The 14,307-nt window shown below is 37.6% G+C and overlaps 1 protein-coding gene across 1 annotated transcript; it reads left to right on the forward strand.

Moving 5' to 3' along the window:
• Positions 1-291: 291 nt before the first annotated feature.
• pde6b (phosphodiesterase 6B, cGMP-specific, rod, beta) lies at positions 292-14,090 on the forward strand. Its single transcript, XM_050053199.1, has 23 exons — positions 292-447; positions 632-943; positions 3,286-3,438; positions 5,388-5,477; positions 5,570-5,710; positions 5,822-5,896; positions 6,004-6,068; positions 6,960-7,026; positions 7,134-7,181; positions 7,298-7,447; positions 8,366-8,509; positions 8,725-8,790; positions 8,993-9,142; positions 9,225-9,332; positions 9,476-9,585; positions 11,298-11,385; positions 11,511-11,611; positions 11,737-11,844; positions 11,925-11,988; positions 12,079-12,153; positions 12,485-12,568; positions 12,779-12,932; positions 13,194-14,090. The coding sequence occupies exons 1-23, from the start codon at positions 292-294 to the stop codon at positions 13,247-13,249; spliced, it is 2,565 nt and encodes an 854-aa protein (XP_049909156.1). The 3' UTR covers positions 13,250-14,090.
• Positions 14,091-14,307: the final 217 nt, after the last annotated feature.

Raw genomic sequence — 14,307 nt, forward strand, 5'->3', positions numbered from 1 at the left:
TCACTCAGTCCGCTCATCCCGCTAACAGGGGGGATTATTTTTTACCTGCATTTGAATGTGTCCACTTTTGTTTTCCCCTTTTGCGTGTAAGACCTGCGTCGCATTTTCTTTCTGTAGGGAATTAACTGGATAAACTGGTGGCTGTGCTTTGTTTTGCTTATTCTTTTATATCTATTCGGAGAAGTTGGAAGTAGCTCGTTCGGGGCAGCGTTGGACCGAGCAGGAGCTCCGTCACTGAGCTGAAGAGGGAGAAGACAGGGGCATTTGGGAGAAGAGGAGGAAGAAGGAAGCATGGCTGCGCAAAAGGATGTGGAAAAGTTCCTCCAGGACAACCCTGCATTTGCTAAACAGTACTTTTCCAAGAAGATGAGCCCTGCCTCCATATCAAAGGTGTCAGGACTTTCAGAGAAACAGATTGACTTCAGCCAGTTCCAGGAGCTCTCTCAGGTAAATTTAATCATTTCAGTAATTGTTTATTATGGGGAAAAAGAGCATGAAGAGACTGTTGACCAAACTTTCTCGTAAGTGATTAGCCTAGCCATATAACTTATGGCAAAATTCTGTACTTATTCTAAATCTTCTCTACTGAACCAAATTCTAAAAAGGGGCTATTGTTTTGCTCTGTTTCAAGGTCGAAGAAAGCAGAATCATGTATGACCTAATCAAAGACATGCAGGAGAACATCAACGTGGAGAAGGTGGTGTTCAAGATCCTGAAGAGAATCACCGCGCTCATTCACGCAGACCGGTGCAGCTTGTTCATGTACCGGCAGCGGAACGGCATCGGAGAGCTCGCCACAAGGCTCTTCAACGTCAGCACAGATGCAGAGCTGGAAGACTGTGTGGTGCCACCAGACTCTGAGATCGTCTATCCGCTGGACATGGGAATAGTCGGCCACGTGGCCCTGACCAAGAAGACTGTTAATGTGAAAGATGTCACAGAGGTAAGAGGGGAGTGGAAAAAATGCACCAATGATCAGTAATCCTAAGATTAGAATAATGATGGCCTATCTGTAGTAATGCAGATGTTAAGCATATCTGTACTGCTGTTGTTCCTGATATTACCACCAGATGTCGCCACATCATTCAATTTTTAAATCCCACACAGTGGCTTTAACTAATGATTTAAAGAAAGTTAATTTCCTTTACAATTAAATCTTGATCTCGTAGCAAGCAAGCTGGTTTCTGAATGCCATTGTAGCTCATAAGAGTTAGGGTGATGTAATTAACTCCTTAATACAATGTGACTCACCCAAACTGCCCCTTTAAGAAGCTGTACTGTTGAAAATGTGACATACACACAAGATAAAACTGCACATAGCACATTTTTTATATAAAAATATCAACATACAACACAAAGCGCACCATTAAGGCCATTGTCAGGGAGTTTTTTCCCAGTCCTTAGTGAAAATAAGCTGTGGCAAGACTTTGCCGTATTCATACGGTGGTATATTTCCCCTAAAATATATATACGTAGTTTTATCAGACAGTTTTGAAAATTGGGCAAAATTGAATTCATCTATGTTTACCGCACCAACATGATGATGTTCAAAAGATGATCAAAATCCAAGATGACTAGCATGCTGCTGAAAGAATACACTGGACAATACTCTTGTCCCCAAAAGTAATCCCAGTGAAACAGATATAGATCAAACCTAAAAATAGCTTGTTGTAGATGGACAGGTGCTGATTGTTCACATTTGAAAAAGGCAATAAGGCTATGGCGTCCATCATTACTGAATCGTTAGTATCGTATAGCACATGGTTTTAAATGTATAGAATTAAGGAATTACTAAGGCGCAACCTACAAATTAGGGCTGGGCAACAGAAAGATAGATATCGATATTGTGATGGATAGATATCGTCTTGGTTTTTGGATATCGTAATATCATAAACAAGTGTTGTCTTTCCTGGGTTTTAAAGGCTGTATTACAGTGGAATTATGTAATTTTCTGAACTATTATTTGCCTTTACCCACTTAGTCATTATATTCACATTACTGATAATTATTTATCAAAAATGTCATTGTCACTGTATAAATATTTTGTAAAAGCATCAACAGTTAACCCTAAAGTATCGTTGCAATATCAATATTGAAGTATTTGATAAAAAATATTGTAATATTTTATTTTTTCCATATTACCCAGCCCCACTTCAAGTGATATTTCATTGGTAGTGGCTAAAAAAAGACTTTTGACTTTTAAGTAAAGGCTCATTGTAATGCAAACTGTGTATCATCCAACCATTACCTCATAGCTCACCTCTGTAAAAGCACTGTATGGAGCAGCCAAGATTTAAAACATAGTTTGTGCACACTGAGCTCCTCCTCCTCTGTTTATCAAGTAAAAACTAGCCAATATTTTGGTGCATATCAAACTGTAACTCTATCAGATGTTAAGTTTTGACAGTAGTTAATAGCATGACCTCATTGAACCTGTACATTTCCATTAATTACATTATGCTCACAGTTGTAGACGAGCGAAGGAAGAGTTAGTGACACGTATCTATACTTGACCAAGTGAGAGTGTAAATCCCCTTGTCAGACATAATCCATTTATTTCCAGATCCCATCAGCCTCTGCTCTAGCTGTGGATTAGACGCCTCTGGCATTTAGTCAGCAGTCAGCAGGAATCTAAAACAGATCAAAACAAGTTTACTTGGCACAGCTTCCATACATACTTGCCTATAGTAAAGGGGAGATATTACATTTTATTACATTTGTATGTCAAGTTTGTACTTTAAGTTTTCTGAAATGTTATGTTTAAATGTACAAATGAGCCATCTTCTAATTAAATATGCACTAAATATGCCTGGTAATTGTTACTCGCCAAGTTAAATTTACTGATTTTAGATTCTTCCCCAAAGGCATTATTGTCAAGTGATTTGTCATCCTGGTTACTGTTACAATAATGGTCATGGTATCGTAGAGGTCTGGAACTACCTACCTACCACATGACGTTATACAAAAGTACAAAAGTCTTTCATTCTACTTCATAAAAGCACTAATTTCAAGGTAATTAATGTCAATTATCTCACCATAGATTAGAAACACAATGAACCTCTAATACCTCTACTCATGACTCTACACCCTACAATATATTAAATGAAAATTACATCTATTATATCAGGTTAGAGAACATTACTGCATATTATATGAGCAATTAATGTAATTTTGGACAACATTTCTTCTCTAAAACTGTGCATAATAATAGTAATGTAAGCAATTAATGAAAGTCCTGCAAGTGTACTTCATATGTGCTCAAAACCTGTATTTTCTGTCTTTAAGAATCAGTACTTCAGCTCATTCGTTGACGAACTCACAGAGTACCAGACCCGAAACATTCTGGCTACACCCATCCTCAACGGCAAAGACATGGTGGCTGTGATCATGGCTCTGAACAAGACCACAGGACCACATTTCACTGCTGAAGATGAAGATGTGAGTCCCACAGCCACACACGCACCGCAGCACAAAGCACACGCAGCAGAAACGCAGATCTGACATCGGAATACAATCAGAGTTTATTCAGCGTTAACAGTTGTATAGAATCTGTGTCTGCTTTTGACTCAAAGCAAAAGAAAGTCCTTTATAGTATATCATATCGTGATGATAACTGCCACCAGTCTATCACTACAGTTTGGAGGGAATTCCCTTTGAGCCGACAGGTAGATCATTAAAGTCTTTACACGTGGCACCAGTGTGTGTTCGGTATACGTCAGGTCATTAATCCCAATTAGGAGTAAACTAAGCTTCAAAATGGAAATAAGCTTGAGGTGGTCAAGCCCATGCAACACTCCAATCTACAGCCGATTAATGACTTGATGGCTACACATCATAATAACCAACATAAATAAATGATAGACTGATACTTAATTAAACTTTCAAGGTAACAAACAAGTATATGCTATAGATATATATTATAGGGAATATCTTGATTTCTGCTGCTGTCATGCAGATAATATATAATACTGACCTTTAAATTATTTTGATTTTTGTGAATGATGACCCCGTCTGTAAATAAAGTCAGCACTTTATAATAACCACTATTAATAAATCGTGAATTAAATATTTGAATACTGAATATTGTATACATTCTAACGCTTTATATACCATATTAAATATTTTTTATGATTACAGAGTGATTTTAAACCTTTAAGAAATTGTTTGTAAAAAAAAAAAAAAAATCAATAAAAACAACGTAGACAGATCACAAATTTGTAACACTTTGCAAACCCTTAATAATTGGTTTGTAAACTGACTGTAAACATTATTTTGGTGGCTATTATAAAGCTGAATTGTTACAGTATTTAAGAGGGTACTATGATCATCAGTTGCAACTTTATAATAGTCGTCTAAATAATGTTTAAAGACAGTTTACAAGCCAGTTATTAATCATTAACTAATGCTTAATATGCTACATTAAATGTTATAAAGTGAGCAACAAAAAAATCTTAAAATATCATAAATGTTATTTCTACTAATAAATAGTTAACATTACTATATCATTTCATAATTTGTTTGTATATCAGCATGAAACTATAAAATGGGTAAGACATCATTAGCCAAATAAAAGTTCAGTACCATTTATCATCTGAATGACAGCAGCAGAAATCCGGATATATTATTATGATTATTATAAGATATACTATTTCTATGGTATATACTTTAAAAGCAATTTGTTACACTGAGTTACACTCAGACTCAGATTTTGGTTCATTTTTACATTGTAGTTTTAATTGTCAGGGTTGTTGTCTGCCAGAATATCATCATTAACTTTTAAATTAACTCATTAACAATATTCAAACATCTCTGGAAATATGACCTTTTATTTAGCATGAAAAACGCACTTTGTTTAATTCATTTAATGTTACTTTTGCTTTTTTTCCAATGCTTAGCCATTAAAAGATATAATATGAACAGATAATGGGGGAGAATCCAAAGGAAGAGAAAAGAAAACGTAGAGTAGAGGTGGAGAATTTACACAATTGTTTCACGTAGAGATGAGAAAGCTCCCTGGTTGGTGGGAAATTTGTCAAAGAACAACAGTTAATCTCAACATATTTCATGAGCCACAATATTGTCATGATGCTTAATTGTAATTCTGAAGGAAGCTTTGAGTCATGCAGTTATTTTGTAAAGGATGGTTTTAATGCTTTATCTGTCTTTTAAAGCAAGGAGAATATTTAATCAACACAGATTAATTTACTTTTGCATTATTTGCTGCAACGAGCAAAAGCTTGAGTTATTAAAACTGATGGGACGTTTTGGGTTTGTGTCAAAAAAACAACCCTAGTCATCTTATTATGCTGTATCCTATGTCCACACCACATCAACACATCATTTCATTTCGTGTTTTCATATTGCTTTCCTTCCTCTTGTCTGTTTAGCTTTTTTTAAAGTATCTAAAGATTGCCACTTTGAACTTGAAGATCTACCACCTGAGTTACCTCCACAGCTGTGAGACGCGTAAAGGACAGGTGAGGGATGTTAACGCGCAAATACAGAATTACTACATGCACACTGGACTGAATGCTTCACATGACTGCTGTATGTGCGTTGTGTTTCCTAGCTGCTGCTGTGGTCGGCCAACAAGGTGTTTGAAGAGCTGACAGACATTGAGCGACAGTTTCACAAGGCCTTGTACACAGTCCGAGCCTACCTCAACTGTGACCGTTACTCCGTTGGTTTACTAGACATGACGAAGGAGAAGGTACCGTGTCTTTCTGTGTCTTTAATATAATATTTTGTGTTTTGTGTCCTTGCAGTCGTTACCATGAAGCGCTGACTTTTTCTTTGCATTTTTGTGTCTGTCTTCCTTCAGGAGTTCTTTGATATTTGGCCGGTGTTGATGGGAGAGCAGGCACCGTACTCTGGCCCTGTCACTCCTGATGGCAGGGTACTGTTTTCAAATTTCATTTATCTGACATTATTCTCAACACTTTGCTTGGCAGTAGATAGTTGTTGTTTTTTTTACTAATCTTTGTGTTTTATTTTGTCCTTCAGGAGATAATTTTCTACAAAGTGATTGATTATATTCTACATGGAAAAGAAGACATTAAAGTAATACCGTAAGTAAATCTTTTTTTTTGACTGTTTGCTTTAGTCCAAATATTCATTAAAAATGCGGTCATGGATTAATATGACAACAAAATTCTAATAAATCAGCCCAAGTTATTTAAATCTGGAGTGTGGGACCTTTACATATAAATGAACATCTGCTACACTGTGAAAAGAAACTAATTGTTTTACCTTACAGCTTCTTCTCAAAGTCAGTCAACTCAAAATTTAAGGAAGCCTGGATGCTAACTTTTTTAAGTAAAACAAAAAGTGTCTTTGCACATATTTAAGCCCTTGACAAACAAGGTCACACAATGCTGATTAAGCCTATTATAGTCAGGGAAGTTCTCACTATTTGGCAGTACACCAGAGTTATTGTTTCTGGTATATGTGGCGACTTTTCCGCACTGTCACACCAAAAGTGACGTGTTTTATGTCAAACAGCCAGGGCTAAATGGAACAGGAAGAGGGAAGAAACAATAGTGATGGCGTAGCATCGATGAGTATGGTAGAAGCTACGATGGAAAATTCTAAAAGCGTCCAACAAAGGTTTCTTGAGTGGATGCTCCAGTAACTCTGCATTTAGAAGAAGGATTAAAACCATATGCTGAAACAAGGCTGATGTAGCAAGCCCACTTGCAGGCATACGTTATAAGCATGTGCTGACATTGTTTGTGTTATTATTCTCACTGTCAGGAGGGGAGACAAAAGTTCCACACTCCAGCTTTAAAGTCATTGACAGAGCTAGCAACATTATCGGGAACAGGGATTGAAGCAAACTTGATTTATGAACCATGTTAATGAATTGTAAATTGTATTTATTTTAAAAGCATCAGGTTCAGGTTGACCACATCTGTGCTCACATCTGCTAACTTCTATCTACTTGCCCGTTTCACACACAGCACTCCGCCTGCAGATCACTGGGCCCTGGTTAGCGGCCTGCCTACTTATGTAGCCGAGAGCGGCTTTGTGAGTTTCTTGTCAATACATTACCACAATCCGTTGAATCACTAGAAACCAAATGAATATAAATGCTCATCCTCCACCTCGAGCAATCTGTTTTTTCTGCCTCCTAGATCTGTAACATTATGAATGCAGCTGCTGACGAGATGTTCCAGTTTCAGGTAAGAGATGGCTACACTTAACTAAAAGGTCAGAGAGATGACTTTCCAAAAATAAGTCAGAGACGTTCATACACTAGGCCTATGACGTGTTTTTGCTTGTGTCTCCAATGTTGCAGACTGAGCCACTCGACAGCAGTGGTTGGACCATAAAAAATGTTCTCTCGCTGCCAATCGTCAACAAAAAAGAAGAGATAGTGGGCGTGGCCACTTTTTACAACAGAAAGGATGGAAAGCCTTTTGATGATCAGGATGAGCAGCTCATGGAGGTATAAAAACACTGAACTCTGTCACTCAATGAAATGCTTTTTTTTTTTGGATGTCTTTGTGTTTAAATGAGCAGTGTGCAGGGTTAAGTTGCATCTAGCGGTGAGGATTGCAGATAGCAACCAGCTAAAACTTCTCCTATGTGCCAAGTATGTTTTTACCAGGTGCCAAAATATCCACAGAGGTCTCTTCTTTCCAAAAACAAACAGACCAGGTGATTAAAATGGGTAAACACACTGGTTAAAGAAGTTTCACATTACAAATCAGTGTTTCTCTGACACTTTTCAGCTCAGACTTACCACTAAGTGTTTCTCTGACACTTTTCAGCTCAGACTTACCACTAGCCCAGCACCTGCTAATGTGTGCGCACCTTTTTTCTCTGATAATTTAAGATCCAGACGTTCAGGAGGTTTTTATCAGGAGCTGAATTATCCACATAGGTCTATTCCTCTCCAAAACAAACAGACCTGGTAATTTAAACTGGTAAAAACACTGATTAAATCAGTTTCACGGTAAAAATCTGTGTTTTTTAACTATGCTATTTGGCTTATTGTGGAGGGGTTTAGGACTATGGTTGCCAATGCAAAATAAAGAACAGCCCTATCATGAGCCAGTGTTTGGTTTGTCCATTCTGGGCTACTGCAGAAACATAGCAGTGCAACATGGCAGACTCTAGATGAGGACCTGCTCCCTATGTAGATATAAACAGCTCAACAATTTTTATTTTCAGGTGATTATACACTAAAGAAAATATACATATTATATTCGTTTTCTGCCAATATATCCCCCTAATCCTACACACTGGACCTTTAAAATCAGAAACTGAGATATCTTGGTATGAGATGGTTAAGAATGAGAATGAATGAATGATCCTCTCCTGATACACTCTGTACATATTATGCTGATCCCTGTTTCACCAGGCTTTGACACAGTTCCTGGGCTGGTCCGTCTTGAACACGGACACTTACGACAAGATGAACAAGCTGGAGAACCGCAAAGACATCGCTCAAGACATGGTGCTATACCATGTCAAATGTCGGGATGATGAGATTCAGAATATCCTGGTCAGCACTGTAACATTTTTTTCACCTATTAATTCATTATAAATATTGCATATTCAGAGTTTTATTGCATATTTTTCAGTTTTAGATTTATCAAAATTTCCAGTGTGCACTAGCACATTTCAACAAGGCAACAGTAATAGTCCAGCCTCCATGTTGCACGCTTTCTTTTCAGTAGGACTTCCTGTATTTACCTCTGTACTTGTGCTTGCTCTCAGAACACCAGAGAAGTCTATGGCCTTGAACCAAGAGACTGTGAAGAGGAGGATCTCCTAGAAATCCTGGTAACAAAGAAACTATGACCCATTGGTAGCACAGAATCTTTAAAAGAAGAGGGAGATTTGAGCAATTCAAATATTGTTGTGTTCCAGAAAATAATTTGTCTGTTCATCTCATATTCGAGCAGAACTGTCTGTCTGCCAGCGGTATGACTGTGCTGTGTACTTTATTTTATCTTACACTGCTATTGCTCTCGTTTCCTCTTAGAAACCAATGCTACCTCCACTTATTAAGAAGTTTGAGATCTACGAGTTCCGCTTTTCGGATTTTAACTGCACAGAGATGGAGCTGGTGAAGTGCGGGATCCAGATGTACTATGAGGTTGGAGTGGTCAGGAAGTTCCAGATCCCTCAGGAGGTGACCTAGAAGCACACGCAGCATTATTATTCATTATTACAAAGCACCAAGTCTTTGTCATTAAACAGTTCTCTTCTTACAGGTGCTGGTTCGGTTCATGTACTCAGTCAGTAAAGGCTACAGAAGGATCACATACCACAACTGGCGTCACGGCTTCAATGTGGGACAGACCATGTTCACACTCTTAACGGTATTAACATTGTCAAATCTATTTACAATAAGAGCACTTTTATTTAGATTTTAATACCTGAAAGCCTAAAAAAGAGAAACTCTCTACAAAATGTTGTGTATTTTATTAGTTTGATCACTTCGTGTGTGTCTCTGTGTGCTCAGACGGGAATGCTGAAACGGTACTACACTGACTTGGAGGTTATGGCCATGATAACTGCAGGCTTCCTGCACGATATTGATCACAGAGGGACCAACAACTTGTACCAAGTCAAGTGAGTGCTGCTGGGAACTTTTTCCTTTCTTAGTAGAAAAAAAATAATCCAACCTACACTTTGCTAACCATTCCCGGGTATAAAATCAGCCCCATTCAGAGAGGTACGATAACAACACTGCTGTGTCTGTGTGCCAGAATAATGCTGAATAATTGTATGATGTAGGTACGTACATGTCTGTCTGAATGTGTATGATTCAAGGTCTAGCTTTATTGTCATTATACAATATAAGATTGTACAATGAAATGCAGTCGTAGTCATGTCGGGTCTTTTTTAGGGATGTGCATGATTCATCAACTAGGCAATAAAATGTTGCTACCTTCACTAGTCGGCACCAGAAATACTACAATAAAGTAATTAATATGTTTTTAATGTACAGATTTACATATAAATACACATTGTAAGGACTATTTTTATTTTAAATCACAGGATGGCTGTTTGCAATGCCATTACATTCACCCAATGAAAATGCTCTTGTAGCAATCAGGCATGTCTCCTAAAGAATGTTGTTTTATATAAAGATTATTTGTTAACTATTATTTAGTGAGTTGTTGTTGGCAAAGTGCCACACATTTCAGCAGCATTTAAGTTTGGTTAGTGGAAAATGTGATTGACAATTTCAGATGTTTCTTATAATATACACGATTTATTATTATAAGAAACATTTTTTTAATTTTTTAATTTTTAACCCTTTCGATTAAATTGTGCTCAATTTTTGCCGTTTTCTAAATGTGTTTTCATACTTTTAGACTAGTCAACCAGTCTAAGTTTTAACTTCTGTTTAAACCAAGTCTTTCAGTCTTTAGGGACATCCCTAGTCTTTTTCAAGCTGACACTGTAAGTGTCTTTTTACACCTGAGTTTGGTTGTCATACCTTCCAGGGCACCGTTAGCTTCCATTCATTTTAGTACAGCATGACAATCAACTCACAAACACTTAAATTGTGCTGGCAGTGAGATATCTTTCACAGTGAACATCATGCAAAAAATAATAATTAGCAACTATTTTGGTAATCAAATAATCCTCTCAGTGATTTTTTGAGCAAAAAAGCCAAATATGCTGATTTCATGATTCTTAAATCTGAGAATTTGATGCTTTTCTTTGTCATACGTGATAATAAACTGAAAAACTTTGGATTTTTGGACTGCTGGTCAGATAAAACATTATTTGAGGACATCACCTTGGCTCTGGGAAATTGCATGAACTATGTTTCACTATTTTCTGACATTTTGTTGTCAAAATGATTAATTTATTAATTGAGAAAATAATGGGCAAATTAATCTATATTGAAAATAATCAGTTGCAGCAATAGTAATAATGCAGTTTAAATGTCATGCTGATTCTAAATAGTCTATACTAATGATGTATTCAATGTCCTCACATATAGCTTGGAAAAAATACGTTTTACATGAGTGTTAGTCAGCCTAATTTTCAAAGTATTTTAGAGCATTTTAAGTCATTCAGCTTCATTACCATCCACGAGTAACAGCTTTGATTACAATAAAATTGGAAATAATGTTCACTGTGGTAAATTATCTATTTCAAGCAAGTTTCAAGTTTTTTTTATGGTAGAATATGTTTTGACAGTTTGTAGTTAATAGGTCAAAACCTGCCAATGATATGATCCATTGAACAGCTCATAATGTTTGTACTGAACAGTTATACTTCAATCTGATGGTGACTGTTGTTAATCTGGTGTTTAATTCTGACAGATCTGGCAACCCTCTGGCAAAGCTGCATGGCTCATCCATCTTGGAACGACACCATCTAGAATTTGGAAAGTTCCTCTTGGCTGACGAGGTAAGAAAGAAGAAGTGAACGAGATAATAACTCGACCAAACTTAAACTCTTGAGGATGTGAAAAAGAAGCATTTTCAGCAGTCACTAACTATGACTGATGCCCATCTCTCTCGTCTCATCTGCAGACATTGAACATCTACGTAAACCTAAACAGACGACAGGTAGACCACGTGATTCATCTCATGGACATCGCCATCATTGCCACTGACCTGGCTCTTTATTTCAAGTCAGCACGATCTCATCTTTACTCACCCCACTTTATTCTCTCATTCTGCTCATTCTCTTATCTCCAGACTTTAAAAACACATCATGATAAATAGTAAAATAGCTCCTCTGCTGTTACCTTGCCAGGAAAAGAACCATGTTCCAGAAGATTGTGGACCTGTCACACACATATGAGGATGAAAAGAAGTGGGTCGATTTCATGTCCCTAGAAACAACCAGAAAAGAAATCGTCATGTGAGTACAACAAACATGTACGCAGCTCTTTGTTCCTTCACATTTCTGTTAGCCTCTACTGTAAATCTTTTCTGTTTCAGGGCTATGATGATGACCGCATGTGACTTGTCAGCCATCACAAAGCCTTGGGAGGTACAGAGCAAGGTGAGAAGCATAACAATTTCATAACTGTGCTGTATCGCTGTCGTGTTTGTGATCTGCGTCTCTACGAATGACTGTGCGTGTATCTTTCAGGTTGCCTTGTCTGTAGCAGCAGAGTTCTGGGAGCAGGGTGACCTGGAGAGGACAGTACTGGAACAACAACCCATTGTGAGTTTACAGATCTGAATGAATCTGTTATGTGTCTGTAAAGACAGAACCCCATACATTTGGCTTGCTGGTGCATCTTTAACCAACCTACAGAGGAAAATTTGTATTTTTGATTTGGGGGTGAACTGTCTCTTTAAGCTTCTTGACATAGCAGTGTTAAACTTTAACTCACCGGAGGGAATGTCAACTTCTCAGAAAGCAGGGGAAAATAGTTTATGTCAGGCAGGTGTTTAGAAATAACAAACTATTCCTTGTTGCTGTTATTATTGATTTCCTGGATGTCAATATGATGTTTTTGAGTGCCTCAAACATTTTGTCTATAACCCACCAGCCCATGATGGACAGGAACAAGGCAGCAGAGCTTCCAAAGCTACAGTGTGGTTTCATTGACTTTGTCTGCACGTTTGTCTACAAGGTAATGTTTCATGTTACATCTTGACAGATGAAATACGCAGTACATGGTCCTTTTTAGTTAAGCAAATAATTTATATTTATTTGGCAGGTCCCCACAGGTCTGACAAAATAAAAGCTATCTGTAGTTGTGAACAAACCATTAACCTAAACTCTGTTTTCATATTTGCAATCATTTTTTAATGTATTTTCTCTTTGACTCTTTTCCATTCAGGAGTTTTCTCGCTTCCATCCACAAATCACGCCCATGCTGGACGGCATCCTGAATAACAGGAAGGAGTGGAATGCGAAAAAAGAGGAGTATGAGGCTACACTCAAAGCCCTGGAGGAGGAGAAGGCTGCTAAAGAGGCTGCCACAGCCAACAAAGGTGCAGTGATTCTTTGGAATAATCACACAACTGTGAAATGAATTAAAACTGCTGTGATGTTGTTTGCCCAGTTGCTGTTTTGTGTGTTCCGTTGCATGCCATGTATCAGCTGATGGCTTTTTTTAAGTAGTGACTTTATGTGGAGTACCAACCAACATCCCAAGGAACTCCTGGACACTGCCAAGGTCATGGCTGACCCCTCAATGTTGCTGATCTACAAATATATTGACTCTTTTCTTTGATGTGTCTCTATCTTCCCAGCTACTACAAACAACACCGGTGGAGGCTCCGGCTCAAAGACCTGCTCAGTGAGCTAAAAAGGTCAAAAAGCCATGCACAAGATGGGACGGCTCACGACAGATGACTTGAGAATGACCCGAGCACCACAGTCTGTCTCACCGCCAAAAGAAAATGCAATAAAGTCAAGAGGACGGATACATGAGTGAATGCACAGCGCCGTAGTATTTCTTCAGAAAAACTGTCTCTGATCAGGAAAGAAAAAACCTGAATGATGAGTATCTTTAAAAGACACTAACCAGGTGAGCCAAAAAGGCGGGACATCACCACCCCCTTGAAAAACATCACAGAGGAACAACAGAAACAGACAGCCATCATCTACTTTAAATTTTAAGGTGATTTTTGAATCTCAGGTTCTCACTTATCCTCATACAGTGTCAGCTTCCTTATATTTTGAGGATTAATGTTAGCTCAGATGGTGCAAAGATGCAGCATGTATGTGTGTGTGATTGTTGAGAGGATAAAACTTGTACATATATCTGTGTAGTAAGTGACGCCCATGTGTAGTAACACGTAAGAGGCATACTGTTGAATTAATTCTTTGCTGCAAAGCCCAAATAACTGTAGATTGTATATCATGTTTGGAGCTCTGTTTTCAAACATACTGTATATTGTACATTAATGTAATACTTGTTTAAGGATCCAGAATGTAAACTCAGATAGATAGAACTGTAACTGAACTACTGTACATATACTCCAGATTAATTTCATGTTCACATCTTCCAGTCACAAATGAGTTTGTTTACCTTGATCGCAGAGAGCCAAAGGTAGATGACAAGCTCAACAAAAAAGTATAGTCACTTTAAATATTAAAGGATACGGCACAAAAACTTTGCTTTGCTGCCCACAGAGAAGCCTGTAGTTGCTTAATGACGATGCCTTCAAACAGTACTTACTTCAAAGAGAGTAGTAATAGTAGATTATTATATTTTATAAAAGTACAATGTCTTATTAAATGAGTGCACGTTGAAACGTCTCTGGAAATAAGCTGGTTCCAGTTAAGATTAACTTTGCTATGGACTGAATGATTGTCACTTAATGGTGATTCTTCGAGCATAATACAATAACAGGGGCAACT

This window comes from Epinephelus moara, chromosome 9, assembly GCF_006386435.1.
Source record: "Epinephelus moara isolate mb chromosome 9, YSFRI_EMoa_1.0, whole genome shotgun sequence".
Taxonomy (NCBI): domain Eukaryota; kingdom Metazoa; phylum Chordata; class Actinopteri; order Perciformes; family Serranidae; genus Epinephelus; species Epinephelus moara.

Coding starts and splice junctions, on each gene's coding strand:
- pde6b (XM_050053199.1), top strand. CDS start 292: ATGGCTGCGCAAAAGGATGTGGAAAAGTTCCTCCAGGACAACCCTGCA. Junction 5,897..6,003: donor CTGTCACTCCTGATGGCAGG/GTACTGTTTTCA, acceptor TTTGTCCTTCAG/GAGATAATTTTCTACAAAGT. Junction 8,510..8,724: donor ATGAGATTCAGAATATCCTG/GTCAGCACTGTA, acceptor GCTTGCTCTCAG/AACACCAGAGAAGTCTATGG.